This window comes from Nematostella vectensis, chromosome 4 (genome assembly GCF_932526225.1).
Source record: "Nematostella vectensis chromosome 4, jaNemVect1.1, whole genome shotgun sequence".
NCBI classification, from domain to species: Eukaryota; Metazoa; Cnidaria; class Anthozoa; order Actiniaria; family Edwardsiidae; genus Nematostella; species Nematostella vectensis.
The window spans coordinates 7775383-7791431 of NC_064037.1; the positions used below are offsets into that span (position 1 = coordinate 7775383).

The 16049-nt window shown below is 42.8% G+C and overlaps 1 protein-coding gene across 1 annotated transcript; it reads left to right on the forward strand.

Annotated features, from left to right (window-relative positions):
• The first annotated feature begins 3246 nt into the window (after positions 1-3246).
• On the forward strand, positions 3247-11667 carry LOC125561913 (uncharacterized protein K02A2.6-like). The gene is made up of 2 exons (XM_048726731.1): positions 3247-6236; positions 6422-11667. The coding sequence occupies exon 2, from the start codon at positions 6972-6974 to the stop codon at positions 11046-11048; it is 4077 nt and encodes a 1358-aa protein (XP_048582688.1). The 5' UTR covers positions 3247-6236; positions 6422-6971; the 3' UTR covers positions 11049-11667.
• The last annotated feature ends 4382 nt before the right edge of the window (positions 11668-16049 follow it).

Consider the following 16049-nt stretch of genomic DNA (forward strand, 5'->3'; position numbering starts at 1 on the left):
GACCAGGAGTCAGAGGTGGAACCCGGCAGAATACCCGAGCTCTGGGCGGGAATTATACATTTCCCACAAAATGTGGTATACGACGCTTCAGCGGGAAACGGACAGAGACGCACTCAATCAATCAATCAATCAATGGTTTATTACACCCTTTTGCAGCAAAGGGCTGAAATACAGGGCCCGTCAGCTTGACACAAATAATAATTAATACATTTGAAATTTAAATGATACAAAATCGTTCACGCCATCGTGAAATCGCTCACGTTTGTCCTCGCCACAGTCGGGCGAATTGACTGGTGACCGGAGCTTAGGACTCAGGTTCCACTGGAGACGTAAGAGAGAAGTTCAGACACTCAGGTTCACGCGAACTTCGTTTGGACTCGTGTATTCCCCGTTCTTGCTTGGGGGAGGAGAAAGAACCAGAACCCGTGGCATCGGAGCGAAATGAGCAGTATGTTGATAACCTCATATCCGGGAGGTTTACTGTGAAACAAGCGAGAGAGGTGACAGAGAAATTGTCTCAAATCTTCAAAGATGGAGGGTTCACACTGCACAAGTGGCCGAAGAACTCGATTCTGCTGTCGAGCTAACCTCTTTTGTCAAGGACCAGCTAGTTACCCCAAGGCTACATCTGTTCGTTACTGGGCCTTGGGTGGGATACCCAGCGGGACACTTGACGAAACGCGGTATCCTGGCAACACTGGCTAGAGTCTATTATCCTCTAGGAGTGGTTTCTCCGACGTTTTTGTCTGGAAAACTGATTTATCGACTTGTGTGCGACGAGGTTGGATGGGACGTGTGAGATTGTACAGTCGTTATATCGATTGAATGCTTGTTACAAAGTTGAATTAATTTTTCCAAAACAGAGTTGTTTTAATGTACATAATTTTTTTTTCGCTTCACCACAGGGTACCCAACGACAGTAAGAGAAACTTGAGAACTCAACCAAAGCATGCAAAAATGCAATAGTTATGATACATATCAATAGCTACAAATTAATCTGAGACGTGAAACCAGCACGCTCCGATGACACTCTATCGAGGAAACGGACGTAATCGCCGTAAAAAAATTTCTCCGTCTAGCATTATCGATTTATTTTTCATTTTCTTTCGCGAGTCGCCCACTATGTCTGTATAAAAGAGAAAAACATATTAATCAATGCACATTACCTTTTTCCCACTTTGCATGGCAAAGCGCGTCACAGCCTCTATCAAATTCAAGAAAACTGTTTGTTTAGCCTGCTTGCAGGCGGTACTCGGAGTTATCATTGCGGGAAACCCTCTCCGCTCGGTGACCGGGCGCCATCTTGTATTCTAAGCCGCGTGGTTACTGGGGGCGAGCGCAAAAACGAAACCACGCGGCCTAAAATACAAGATGGCGCCCGATCACAGAACGGAGAGGGTTTTCCGCGATGATAACACCGAGTACCGCCTACAAGCAGGCTACTGTTTGTTTGTTATTATCGCTTTTTACGCGACTCAGGTACCATGTGATTTAACAGTAAAACTGTGTGTTGCAATTACCTTTTCAGGGGCGTAGCCAAGGGGGTGGCCCAGGCCCACATTCTACCAGCAAAATATACAGTAAATGTATGAGACAATTTTTGGCTAAATTTTCTTGATATGTAACAGGAGGGGGCCCAAAAGGCCCTTTAAAGGCATTTTGACCTGTATTTTAGATAAAGGGCCTTTTGGGCCCCCTCCTGTTACATATCAAGAAAATTTAGCCAAAAATTGTCGTTATTATCAAACACGGTCACCCATATAAGGAAACTAATACTTTCCTTATTTGGAAAACCAGCATAATTCTTGTCATTTTTAAGGTTGCCGTACCCAAGGTGTTTCGTAAACTTTATGACGACGTTTTCTTCATATGGAAATCCTGGCTACGCCGCTGTTTTTGGTAGATTGCAGGCCCGTACTCAGGATTTTTATCTGGGGGGGGGAGGGGTGCGAAATCCGCCAAAAAAGTTGACATAAGTTCTCTGATAAAAATCTAACCACCAGCCCCTCAAATAAAAAAAGGGAAAAAGCGGTTTTTTATGTCTTTGCAGTATCTCCACGGGATGTTTATGATGATGATTTATGATGTTAGATTTAGCTACATACCAGAGTTATCTATCTTATGCTTTACAGTTTTGTCTACGAATAGCACGGCGAATAGCGAAACCGTTGCCTTATTGATTCGGTTGTATATCCTAAATTCGACTATAAGTAATAATAAGCCAAAACCTTCCGAAAGCAACCAAAGAGACCCTTCTAAATATCCGCCATCGAAAGTAGAATAGTTACTATATCTATATTTTTAATTTCAGTCCCTAACTCCTTTTATGACGATATGTACCAACATTCCGAAGTTTCCCTAATCAAATTATTTCGGTGCCAAAATATTTCTCTCGAAATAAAAAATAAGTTCAAAAACTTATCATCAATTTTATGAATTTGAATCACTTGCACATACTTCCTGGACTCTTACATTTCATTTCTATGAAAAATTTTTGTTCCCATGCAGTCTTGGATAAGCGCGAGAGTCCGTATTTTGGTTAATGTTTCCTTCTAAAAAATTTGTGCTCTTCGTGATTTGGTGAAAGCGTCGGCCGTGGTCATGGCAAACAGGCTACATCAGATTGTGGCTCAGATCAAATTTAAAATTCATGAGCGCCTGTTCTGGAGACTGATGGGTAGATCGTCGCGTGAGCGCGTCTGGCAAAGAATGGTCTCACCATACCACGCCTCGAGCTGGTTGCTGGACACATGGCGGTGAACCTCGTGGCGAATGCAGAAACGGCAGTTGAAGGACTGCCAGCAAGTAACACGACTTACTGTTTAGACAGTGCCATGGCACTGTCTCTCACAGTTTTTTTAAAAGATCAAAGAACATTCCCATGTGACTTGGCAACACGTACCCACATATCAAAATCCGGCAGACCTTGGAAGCCGGTTGGGAGGAAGCGCAAACGGAGTCGATCTTTGGTGGAATGGACCGCACTGGCTAAGCGCAGTGAGTGGCCAGCGTACATAGTCTCCGAGGCATCCAAGTAGAGCAGCACAGAGGCGAAACTAGGTGCCAGCAGTGGCAGTAAGTAAGAATACTATGATGATATCCTAGAGAAATTCCCGCAACAGAAAGCCACTCGCATAGTTGCGGGGATGAGACGATTGGCGCACAACGCACGCCCCGCCGCCCATCGAAAACAGCGGTTACAGGGCCACTTAGTACAGGCGAGCTACAACGTCAGACCGAATTCTGGATCAAACAAGCCAATACAAGCTGCGCAAAGCAAATTGGTATGCCGGGGAAGGCTGCAAGGCGAGTACCCTGTTTACTTGACTGACAACCACCATTTCACGCATTGTGGAACGCGCATCTACGCAAACTGCATGGAGGGGTGGTGTTGACCATGGCGAAGATTCGAAGCAAGTGACTTCTTACACATCGGGTGTTGTTTAATTTCAGATGTATTGGTGGATGATAAGAATGTCCCGAGTGCATCAAATGAACAAGCGGACCCTGGTGCTTCCCCTATTAAACAAGCCCGGCCTAAAAAGACGAAAAAGCTTGATGCATAACTAGACCCTATCGTTAACCCAAAGCCTTGTCCCAAGAAAGCATGTCCAGAGCGTGGGGTATCTGTCGCAAGGCTAAGATGGTATCTGTCGCAAGGCTAAGATGGCATCTGAAGAGCGTACATGAGTGGGATGAGGGTGCTGTCAACTTCTACCTTGCAGAGGACTCGCCCAGATGAGAAACAAAATTCTATGAAGAGGTGCCCAGTGAAGGGATGCAAGTGGTGGGCTGCTGTCCTCGGAAGGCATCTGAAGAAACAGCACAAGATAACGAAAAAAGTAAACCCTAGTTTGTATAGGAAAACGATGAAAGAGGAAAAGAAGGTGAAAAATATAATTGCTAGAATCCGAGAAAGACCTGTAAGGCGTGAATCCCAGCCTCAGCAACCCGTTCCACCTGCAAGAAAAAGAGTACTCGAACCTGTAGGAGAAGCATCCACAAGCCGTGCTGGTGATCATGAAATGGACGAAGAAGAAGCGCGGTGTTTGCCAGATTCACAACGCAAAACCGCATTGGTCGAAAGTGAAAACGAGTCATGGTCAGATGGAGGGAACAAAGAGGACACTCCTTTCGATCCCTCTAAGTAAGAAGAGTATTCGTCATTAAAAGAAGAAAGTGCATTTGGTGGTATCTCAAAACTAAAACAAGTAGATCCTTTGACAGAAAAGAGTGAGCTTGAGAGTGACCCGCAGGTTTTCGATGACAGCGTTCAAGGTTTTGCCTCACACCTGATGGGACCAAACAGCGGCCGTAAATATAGAAAAGTAGCCACTCAAAAGCAGAGGCAAGTGATGGCGATAGCTGATGCAGTCGTGCCAACAGGCCCCAAAACGATGCTAAGAGTCTGGGGTGACACCGACTCAATATGAAGCAAGTGTTTTTAGGAGTCCAGAAAAAGAAAAGCATGGCTTGATTCGCAGAACAGAAGTGAAACGGCAAAGGGTCTATCGGCAGGGACTCTACAAGCATAACGCTTGATGAGTACTTTGGCTACGTGTTTCAACACATGCCAGGTAGACTCACAAAAACGGAGCACGGGAAGATCAGCACCCTATCTCAGGTTCAAGGGTCGTGGAGAAAATCGTTGGCGCAAAGCAAAGCTCAGCAGGAGTTTCCGACGATCCAAGATTTCGAGTCAGATTTCTCTCGACGACTTAGCCGTTGTAATGACGTCTGAGCTTGCCAAGCGTGCGCAAGCAAGGCTGAAGTTTGGCTACCAAGGACTGAAGTAATGAGCTGCTACCTATGTACGACGTAAGTGAATTTACTCTCTTGAGAAATTACCTTATGGCCAAACTACTGTACGACCTAGCTGGCCGGGATTTTAGCTGCTCTGGGCTGACTATCAATGAATGGCGAGGTAGGCTAAAAGAACACTGTTAGTTTCAGGGAGTTATTTTTACTCCACTCAGAGAGTAAAAACTACTCTTTGCGATGGAGTACTTTTAAAGGAGTAATTTTAACTCCTTTATTGGAGTAAAAACTACTCCACTGAGGAGAATTTTTTTTGTTTACTCCCTTAACGGAGTAAGTTTTACTCTGCTGAGAATTAGTATCGAATTTTTATTAGAAAAAGAGTAATTTTCACTCTTGTTGGTCAAATAATGGAGTAAAAAGTACTCTTGTCTGGGAGGTAATTTTAGCAGAATAAAAGCTACTCCAACTATCTCAAGTGAAAAGAGTTATTTTTACTCCAGATGGTCAAGAAATGGAGTAAAAAAGTACTCCTTTGAGGGGGTAGGTTTTGAAGAGTAAAAAGTACTCCAGCCATCTCGTGTTGAAAGAGTAGTTTTTACTCCAGCTGTATCTTTTTAGAGCAGTATCAAACCACTCCAAATATATAAAATAAAGGGAGTTGTTTTTTTTTACTCTGAATTAGCTGAATTTAAAAAGAAAACGATAGTCTTCATTATATAAGACAAAAGATAAAAATAATAGTTTATCGAATTTATTTAAAACTCTACCCGTGCCTAGGAGTTTCCTAAGATTCCCTAAGTTCGATCAAAACAACAAAATATGATTAAACTCCCTAAAAATTCCTAGGATTTCCTAGTATAAGCAGTAGACCAGTAAATCGGAATAATTTGGATAAGAAAATCTTAGGAAGAAGATTTGAAGTATTCTACAATTTAGGAACTCTTAGGAAATTCTTAGGAAATCCTAAAAGAAAATTTTCAATACAAGAACAGGCCTCACCATGCTTGCATATATTGTCAGCTTTACTACAACAATAAGAAATGTAATCAAAGACAGGCATTGGACTCGAACTTGAGTTTTATGTGGTGTACTTTCAGAATTCGCTCAGAATAATTAGAACTATATTGAAAAGAAAGATGGGTAGGGTGATAATTGTATAAAATTCTTAGATCCGATTTGAACATTATAAAATAATATACATTGTTTCTTATAGAAATGCTACTTGAGATTATAAAAAAAAGAAGTCCCGCTTTGCAGATAGAAGACGGCTCACTAGGGCCCGTAAAAGCAAAATGTGCCGGGCGTCCTTTGCTTTAGTGGCCGAGAGGGGCTTGGGCCCAAGGCGCAAAATCGTAACGGTCGAACGAAAGCCATTATCACAGCCTCCAAACGGATAGCCGTTTATTCCCGTCTTTTCTACGCGTAATTCACCTTTTTTTAAGGATTTGATGGCAGAACAGGGATTGAAGTTAAAGGTTAGTGTGTAATGGGCTTTATAATGTGATAGGTTCAATAGTAAATGTGATTTTTGCGACCAACCTCAGCATCAAATCATCGTTCGTGAGCGGATTTCCCGAACTAGACTGATATGTTTTGTGATTCTTTGTTATCTTCCAAAGCAATACCACCTTCTTATGTGTTTCTCTTATTATCTTCGCAGGACATTATGATAGAGATAGTAAAATGTGCTCGAGTTGCAAAGCCAGAAAAGAAAGAAGTTTGAGGTATAAGGAATGTATCAATGCGTAAATCGCAAGAAACGAATAAAAACTTCGTAAACTTAAGTTATTCACTAATCACTGTACTTACATCTAAAGCGCCTATGCTTTATAAACTGTTACTTGAAGCACAAAATTGAATAACTTAGCTTAGTAAAAACCTAGTAATCAGTCTTGCACCTAAAATTTGTCCAGATATTTATTTTGAATATCTAATGTTACTGTAGTTGGTTTTTGTCCGTATATTCTGATCACAGTAAACCCTGTGTTGTAGTTTTACTTCCGGTTAATTAGCATATCTTTCGCACATGCGCACCCGGATCGAGTTCCTCGTGTAGTCCGCCATGTTTTGTACTGTGTTAATAAAATAGGTGAATAAAAAGCCTTCAAGTCAACTTATTACATGGTGTCAGAAGCAAACTGAAGGAAAATCACTCTCAAACATACCAGGTCGGTATTTTACGAGAAATCTAGCAAGTTTACACAAGGAAAATGGCCGAACTCACTGGACTCACTAGCCCTCGTATGGACTGGAATGCAACCGATCTTCAACAAGCGCTAAAAAAGTTCAAGGCAACCGTCGAATTGTACTTTTCTGGCCCGCTTAAGTCCAAATCGGAGGAAGAAAAGGTCAGTTATCTGTTGATATGGACGGGAGAAGAAGGAATTGAATTAGTTTCTACGTGGTCGCTAACCTCAGACGAGAAGAAAAAGCTGTCAACTTACTGGAAGAAGTTTGAAGAATACGTCGCCCCCAAGAGCAATTTTCGCTTAGCACGATTTAAACTACGCACTCTGAAGCAAAAGGACGATGAACCAGTGGATTCATTTATAAAGAAAGTAAGATTGCTAGCCAGCGAATGCAGGTATGATAATGTAGACGAACACATTATTGACGCTCTAATTTTCGGGTCTCGCCGCCCACGTGTCCAGGCTAAACTCCTCGAGTTAGACAAAACTCTAACGCTCGCTAAGGCAATAGACATAGCCAGGACTGAGGAAGCCACTTCGGCTCAGTTACAAGATATTAGAGGCACAAACACTATACCTGTACACGCAACAACCCACAAAAGCCCTTCTTCACATCCCAAGACACACTCACGTGAAAATAAACAAGTACAAACTTGTGGGAACTGTGGCACTAGCCATGATGTGACACAAAAATCCCTGTGCCCCGCAAACGGAACAAAATGCAACAACTGTGGGAAACCAAACCACTGGGCCAAGGTTTGCCGTTCCACCAAACCCCAAGGTCCCACCCCGAGGGGAAGAGGCAGGCGGGGAAACCGGAACAAATCAAAGCAACAGATAAACACCCTCAGCAATGAGAATGCTAGCACTGCACCTGAGCCCCTAGATTCCCCACAGTTATATTTTCACTCTCTGACCATTGATAGTATGTCTCGACAGAACACTCAAGCGCTCGTCAACATACAGGTTAACTCGAGTAACGGGACACTACCACTATTATGCAAGATTGACACTGGTGCTGAAGGAAATGTGATCCCATTAAGCAACTACAAGCACATCTATCCAGAGTCACTCTGCGACATAGACGGCAAGCCCCTCAGCTTAGCCCCATCAGATACAAGGATAACAGCATATGGAGGCCATGAAGTACAACACTACGGTACCTGCAACCTCACTTTACTACATAACGGTCAGTCCAGCCCTCATGAATTTCATGTTGTAAACACGACAGGACCTACAATCCTAGGACTACCCACATGTACTGCAATGAAGCTTGTAACCCTTAACCACAGTCTAAGCAAAGACCAGGCTGAGCCAGCCGAAATACGACCAGCTCAAGTACCCAAGGATGACCCTGAGGCAAAGGCAGCTCTACTAAGACAGTATGCTGACTGCTTCGAAGGCATCGGATGCTTCAGCGGAGAGTTCCATATCACACTTGACCCTACAGTACCCGCTGTGGTTCACCCGCCACGACGAGTCCCTGAAGCACTTCAGGAGCCTCTGCGCAAGGAGTTGGAATCCCTCGTACAGCAAGGAATCATCACCAAGGTTGATGAACCCACTGACTGGGTCAACTCGCTAGTCTGTTCCACAAAGCGGAATGGCTCCATACGACTCTGCCTTGATCCAAAGGACCTCAACTGCGCCATCAAACGTCCACATCATCGTACACCCACTCTTGATGAAGTCTTATCAAAGCTAAGTGGATCCGAGTACTTCTCCATAGTTGACGCCCGCAGCGGTTATTGGAACATAAAGCTTGACCAGGAAAGCTCACTCTATACAACATTCAACTCTCCCCATGGAAGATTCAGATTCCTACGACTACCCTTTGGTCTGATTTGTGCTCAGGACATCTTCCAAAAGAAGGTCGATGAAACCTTTGGTGACTTACCTGGGGTGACAGGCATCACAGACGACATAGTTGTTTACGGACGCAACCGTAAGGAGCATGACAATAACCTGAAAGCAGTAATGGAGCGTGCCCGTGAAACTGGTCTGAAATTCAATGCTGACAAATGCAAAATTGCCAGCAAGGAACTTGTCTTCTTCGGACACACCCTAAGTGCAGATGGTCTGAAACTTGACCCTGCTAAGGTTGAAGCCATCAACAACATGGATCCTTCAACGAGCCTCACAGATCTCCAAGTCTTCCTAGGTATGACGCAATACCTTAGCCGTTTCATACCCAACCTCGCTTCAACAGCAGCGGTCCTCTGGGACTTGACAAGGAAAAGTAGTCAATTCCAGTGGTGCCCAGAACACCAGAAAGCTGTAGATGACATCAAGAAGCTCATCACATCGCCAGCCTCGCTGCAGTATTTCGACAGCACCAAGCCTGTCGTAATCCAGGTGGATGCATCTCAACGTGGCCTCGGCGCGACACTCATCCAAGATAAAGGCCCTGTGGAGTACAGAAGTAAGCTACTCACTGAAACCGAGAGGAGGTACTCCAACATAGAAAGGGAAATGCTTGCAGTCGTCCATGGTCTCGAGAAATTCCACTACTACGCTTATGGACGCCACGTCCAGGTCCACACGGACCACAAGCCACTGGAGGCAATATTCAAAAAGCATCTGGCCAGCGCGCCACCCCGCATTGCCAGGATGATGCTGCGGATACAGAAATACGACATCGACATTCGATATGTCCCAGGGAAGGACATACCCCTGGCCGACGCCCTCTCACGACTTAACCCAAGTCCCGGTGACACTATCGCTGGACTTGATGTCTCTATACATGAGCTACACTTGCACCTCAATGCTAGCCCTACTAGGATAACGCAGATCCAAGAGGAGACGAGGAAGGACACAACACTTCACTCACTTCGTGCCGTCATCGCCCAAGGTTGGCCAAACAAAAGAGCTGAATGCCCTGAGTTACTACACCCATACTGGAACTATCGTGACGAACTTACTGTCGCCGATGGATTGGTCCTGAAGGGTACCCGAATTGTAATTCCAAAGACCCTGCAGCCAGATGTTCTACAGCAGCTACACTATGCACACCAGGGTGCGGAAAAATGCAAGCTCAGAGCCAAGGGATCAGTCTTTTGGGCGAACATCAATGCCGACATCGACAACATGGTCAAGAGTTGTGCTCCCTGTCAGCATAATCAGTCCATGAACACTAAAGAGCCGCTAATGCCTCATGATGTTCCACCAAGGCCCTGGCACACCCTAGCATCTGACTTGTTCTCCTGGAACGGTTCACCATACTTACTACTCTCTGATTACTACAGTAAGTTCCCAATTGTGCGCAAGCTAACTAACATCCAATCATCTACTGTCATCGCTCACCTCAAAGGAATATTTGAGGAACATGGCATACCAGACAAACTTGTCACAGGACATGACACCCAGTTTACGTCTGCTCTATTCAAGGTTTTCAGCAGCACCTATGGATTTATTCATACAACTACAAGCCCATACTACAAGGAGGCTAATGGCTTCATAGAGAGAAATGTGCAAACTGTCAAGGATCTCCTTCAAAAGTGCAAGGAATCAGGGCAAGACCCACATCTAGCCATGCTGTGCCTGAGAACAACCCCTTTGGGTCACACCCTGCCATCACCAGCAGAGTTGCTAAATTCCAGAATATATCAGTCTAACCTGCCAGCTACTTCCAGGCATGCACTACTGAACAAACCTGACTATGATGCCAATGTCAAGCTGCAAGCCAGACAAGACCGACAGAAATCATATTACGACAGGACTTCCAAGTGTCTACAGCCTGTCTACCCTCAGGACGCTGTCAGAGTCTTCAACCCCCTCAACTCCAAATGGGAGCCAGGAATAGTTCGAGCCGCTGCGCCAACCCCACGCTCGCACATTGTGGACATGGCCAATGGCAGTACTCTCACCAGAAACCGCAGACACATTCGTCCCACAGGTGAAAAACTAAGCTTGAATAATACCTCAGCTACTGATGACTACGAGCCTGTAGCAGAACCAGCACCTAACGGCAACCAACCCCCAACAGAGCCAAGGACGTCTACACCTGGTACCCCTGCGAAGTCCACACCTACCCAAAGTGGTCCACCATTACGCAGATCAACACGGACAGTGAAGCCCCCAGACAGACTGAACTTGTAGCATTTGCTACACAAACATTAGATATTGAACTATGTTATTATTAGTACTGCAAAGTTCTTTGTTTTTTTACACCCCTAATTGGACACTACCAGTCACATTTGTACTCATGTAATTTTTCAGCTTTTCAGCTTAGAGAAGGGGATGTTGTAGTTTTACTTCCGGTTAATTAGCATATCTTTCGCACATGCGCACCCGGATCGAGTTCCTCGTGTAGTCCGCCATGTTTTGTACTGTGTTAATAAAATAGGTGAATAAAAAGCCTTCAAGTCAACTTATTACACCCTGCATATGAAGAACCTAGTTATCTTTTCAAGCTAGCCTACCAGGTTCAAATTTAAATGGTGCATATAGAGGCATTAGGCTTCTAGCTTGTTATCTGAAAATACAAAGATGGAGGAGGAGGCAGTTCCTTTGCAAAACCGTAATGACGCCAAAAAAGGGTAATGTTCAAAAGCTGTTATAGAAAAATAATATTGTGTATGTTTGTTTCAGCTTTATTATGTTGGGACATTTGTTAGTAATGTTGTCCTGGATACCTTATGTCAAATGACTATTTTTTCAACTGATATTTTTGTTATTTTTAAACTGAATTGTTTAATTAAATGATTTGTCAAATTAATAATAACGTCTTTTCCTTGGTGTTTCTAAAGTACTCTAATTTCTCCAGTATTAGGCTCTGAAGTACGTGGAGCCATTTTGTAAAAACAGGGGGGAGGGGGTTGAAATCATTCCTTTAGTTACCCAATTAGTAGGGGGAAATAACAAAATTGGGAGTAAAAATTGACTCCCATTTTGAGGGTGAATTGTACTCTTTTAATGGAGTAACTACAAGCAACCTAGTAAATTACTCCACTTAGCTACCCCCTAAAGTGGGTAAAATCTACTCCCCTGAGAGAGTAGGAAAAAAAGGAGTAAAAAATAACTCCAAAAAGGGAGTCATTTTGTACCTCGGTTTTTTACTCCCTTTTTTACGGTGGCCCACTAGGGTCACGGCAAATTAAAAAAAGCCACGGCAAATTAAAAAATGCCACGGCAGAACAAAGCAAACGCACGGCAAAAGAAAGCGATCTCACGGCAAAATAAATCAAACTCGCGGCAGAACAAAGCATCTCACGGCAAAGAAAGCAATCCCACGGCAGAATACAACGAACTCACGGCAGAACACAACGAACACGGCAGAACACAACTACGACCTGGCCCACAAGGGTCATGGCAAATTAAAAAAAGCCACGGCATAAAACAAAAAATTACGCAGGGTTCCCACAGTCAGGGAAAAGTCAGTGAAATTCGATTTTTTTTCAAGGTCAGGGAATTGTCAGGGAATTATGATTTAAGTCAGGGAAATTTGATAATTCTCAAAAAGTCAGGGAAAAGTCAGGGAATAATTCTTATTTTTCAAAAATCATTATTATGAATTGTGTTGGCGATAATCAAGCAACCTCACTGTTAATTAAAAGTTTCAAAAATCGCAATACATCAGTATAAACGAATTATCCTATGTGGTTTTCCTGTGGAGGAAAATGAAGTGGAGGACTGGGTCTGAATTATGTCGGCCATCTTGTTGCAGTATTGGAAAGCACGTGGAGGTAGGGCTGGAATTAAGTATTTTAGCTATTTTAAGGGCATTATTTCATAACCTTAGCAGTGATAGAGTGGGGGGATGCATAATGTAACAATTTATTGATCATTTAATGACAAAATCGGTAAACTAACGACATTTAATTCAAGATATTTTTGTATGCAGCGAATTTTTTCGTAACTGTTCAGTCTTAGTCTTAAGCTTTAAAAATTATTTTTGTTTATCCTGATTTGCATTTTGAAAAAGAGGAAACCACGCCTGAACTTAGTTAGATATACATTTTTTTTGTCCATTCTCATTGCATTTAATTGCAGCATGACTTTATACAAAATTATTTACAGTCGTAACACTTATTTTTTATAACTTTTGTATTGGTTTGTAGATGAGTAAGCGAACTGTATTTAATAATCTATGGCTTCAAGACCCACTATTTCCTTGGGTTGCACAAGCTCAGGAATCAACTAAAGCAAGGTGTAAAATGTGCTCTGTTACATTTGAGCTTGGAAATATGGGAAAACAAGCACTGATAAGTCATGCTAAAGGCAAAAAACATCTTAGGAGAGTTGCTCCATCGACACAACAAGTTTCTTTGAACTCTTTTGTCACTGTGCAAAAGCAAGAATCCGAACAAAATTCTTCAGCAGCAGAAAGGACATTGACTGTACCACCTCCTCCCGTCGATCTTTCTCAAGTTGCCAGTTCATCTGATTCATCTAAAGGCACAATTAAAAAGTATGTTACCAAAGATGAAACTCTAAAAGCAGAGGTGCTGTGGGCTATAAAAGTCCTCATGTCTCACTATTCCTGTAATAGTAGTGCAGGCACTGACAAGCTATTTTCCAATATGTTTCCAGACAGTGTAATTGCCAAACAGTTCCAATGTGGAGCAACAAAGTGTTCATACTTGATTTGTTTTGGCATTGCCCCATTTTTTCATGATGAATTAATGAAAAGACTTCAAGAGCAAGGAACAATGTATGTTATCTCATTTGATGAATCGCTGAATAAAGTGATCCAGAAAGAACAGATGGATTTGATTGTGCGCTTTTGGGATGTTCAGAAGAATAAAGTTGTATCAAGATACATTGATTCCCAGTTTCTTGGTCACACAAGAGCTGCAGATTTACTTCAAAGTTTCAAGCTAGGTCTACAAAAGCTGAATCCTGCAAACCTTGTGCAGGTATCGATGGATGGTCCTAATGTTAACTGGAAATTTCTTGAAGACCTATTAGAAGATAGAGAACAAACTGATCCAGATCTTCCAAAGCTCATTAATATTGGTGCCTGTGGGTTACATGTGGTACATGGGGCTTTTAAATATGGAGCTACAGCCACAGGCTGGCGTCTTGATAAACTTCTGAGGTCTCTCTGGTACACTTTTTCAGACTCACCAGCAAAAAGAGAAGATTATGAAGCCATTTCTGGAAGTTCCATGTGGCCACTACGATTTTGTGGAACAAGGTGGCTGGAAGATTTGCCAGTGGCAGAACGAGCAGTGGCTATCTGGCCAAATATCAAGAAATATGTTGACGAGGTGTCAAAGCTACCAAAGAGCAAAATTCCTACAAGCCAATCTTTCAAAAATCTACAGGCATTTGTACAAGATCCACTCATTGTTGCCAAACTTGAGTTCTTTATTAGTATCGCACGCATTCTTGGGCCTTTTTTGAAGAAATTCCAAACCGATCAGCCCATGGTCCCCTTTCTTACACAAGATGTACAAACCATACTTGAAGCAATCCTTTCCAAGTTTGTTAAGAAGTCTGTGCTTCAAGAGGCAACAACATGTGCTAAGCTTGCTAACATTGATGTTAGCAAGTCTGACAATCTTCTACCACCAAGGAAGGTAGATGTAGGTTTTGCTGCGAAGATGTCAGTGCATAAGATGGAAAGTACTAAGCAAGCCACACCTCTACAAATCCTGGAATTCCAGAATAATTGCCTTGAATTTCTGAAACAATTATCTAGCAAGGTAATGGACAGATCTCCTCTAAAGTACAAGATGGCTAGGAATCTGGTGTCTTTAAATCCTATTTACATGGCATCAAACCCTGAAGCAGCAACAACCAGATTCTCCAATGTCCTTCAGCAACTGATATCGCATAAAATGAAATCTACCCATTGTTGTGATATTGCTCTACAGCAGTACAAGGCATTCCTTGCTGATGTGGAGAGATACAGTAAGGAGGACTTCAAGTCCTACCAGTCATCAGACAAAGCACTTGATGTCTTCCTAGCAGAGTACTTTCACCAGAAACCACAGTATGCAGACCTTTGGCAAACAGTAAAGATGCTGCTTATCTTGTCCCATGGTCAATCCTGTGTTGAAAGAGGATTCTCTGATAACAAGGATATCGTGAGCAACAATATGCACCAAGACACGCTTGTTGGATTTCGCAGAGCTCACAGTGGTGTCAAAAGTCTGGAATGTCCAATTGAAGATTCTATCACAACTGAGCTGCTTACATCTTGTAAATATGCTAGTAACAGATACAGACAATCTTTAGCAGAGAAGAAATCAATTGAGGCAAAAACCCATAAAGAAAGCTTGAAAAGAAAAGTCGAAGAAGACATCAAGCAAGCAAAAAAGAAAAAACAAAAGCTTGAAACTACAGCTACTGCTCTTCTGAAAGAAGCCGATGACCTTGCTACTAATGCAGAAATGAAGGGAGACTTTAGCATTCTTGCAAAGTCGAACGCCTTGCGGGTAAAATCAAAAGAAAAGAGGAAGGAAATAGAGAAGGAAGAACAAAATATTGATCTTCTACAGAAGAAGCTGAAATCCTTTTGAAAAGACGTTAAGTCAAAATCTCACAATCTTGAGACACTATTGCTTTGTTGCTGTTATTGAAATTATAGATTATTCATTAAAAGTATTCATAAGACATGCTGCATGGTCATTGAAAAATGGGTTATGGTCAGGGAAAAGTCAGGGAAAAGTCAGGGAATTTTACTTTTTCAGATTAGTGGGAACCCTGTTACGGCAGAACAAAGCAGACTCACGGCAAAAGAAAGCAACTCCACGGCAGAATACAACGAACTCACGGCAGAACACAACGACAGAATCCAAGCCACGGCGGAAGTGAGCTTTCATTTTAAACACAGGAAGACCAAGCTGTTTTAATTCTGATCTCGAGCCCGCGATTTTTTTGGACAGTTACCAATGTACGGACCACGTGCATTCGTTCGTTCTCGCTCGAATCGCTTGCTTCGTGTGCAAATTTAGTTGCTTTTACAATCCTTGTCGCAGAATACCTCTAGAAGTATGTTTTGCTCTCATTGTGGTCGCAAGCTAGGCGATGATGGATCTACGTTTTGTGTTTTCTGCGGAAAAGGTAAGAGCAGTGTGTGTAAGTGTGGAATTTCTTGCACAGCCGTCAGGTCACTTTGGACAGAGTTAAGCTCTGCTTTGGACCAATAAT

Bases quoted from the DNA above. Each gene is read 5' to 3' on its own strand.
- LOC125561913 (XM_048726731.1), top strand. From the start codon at position 6,972: ATGGCCGAACTCACTGGACTCACTAGCCCTCGTATGGACTGGAATGCA.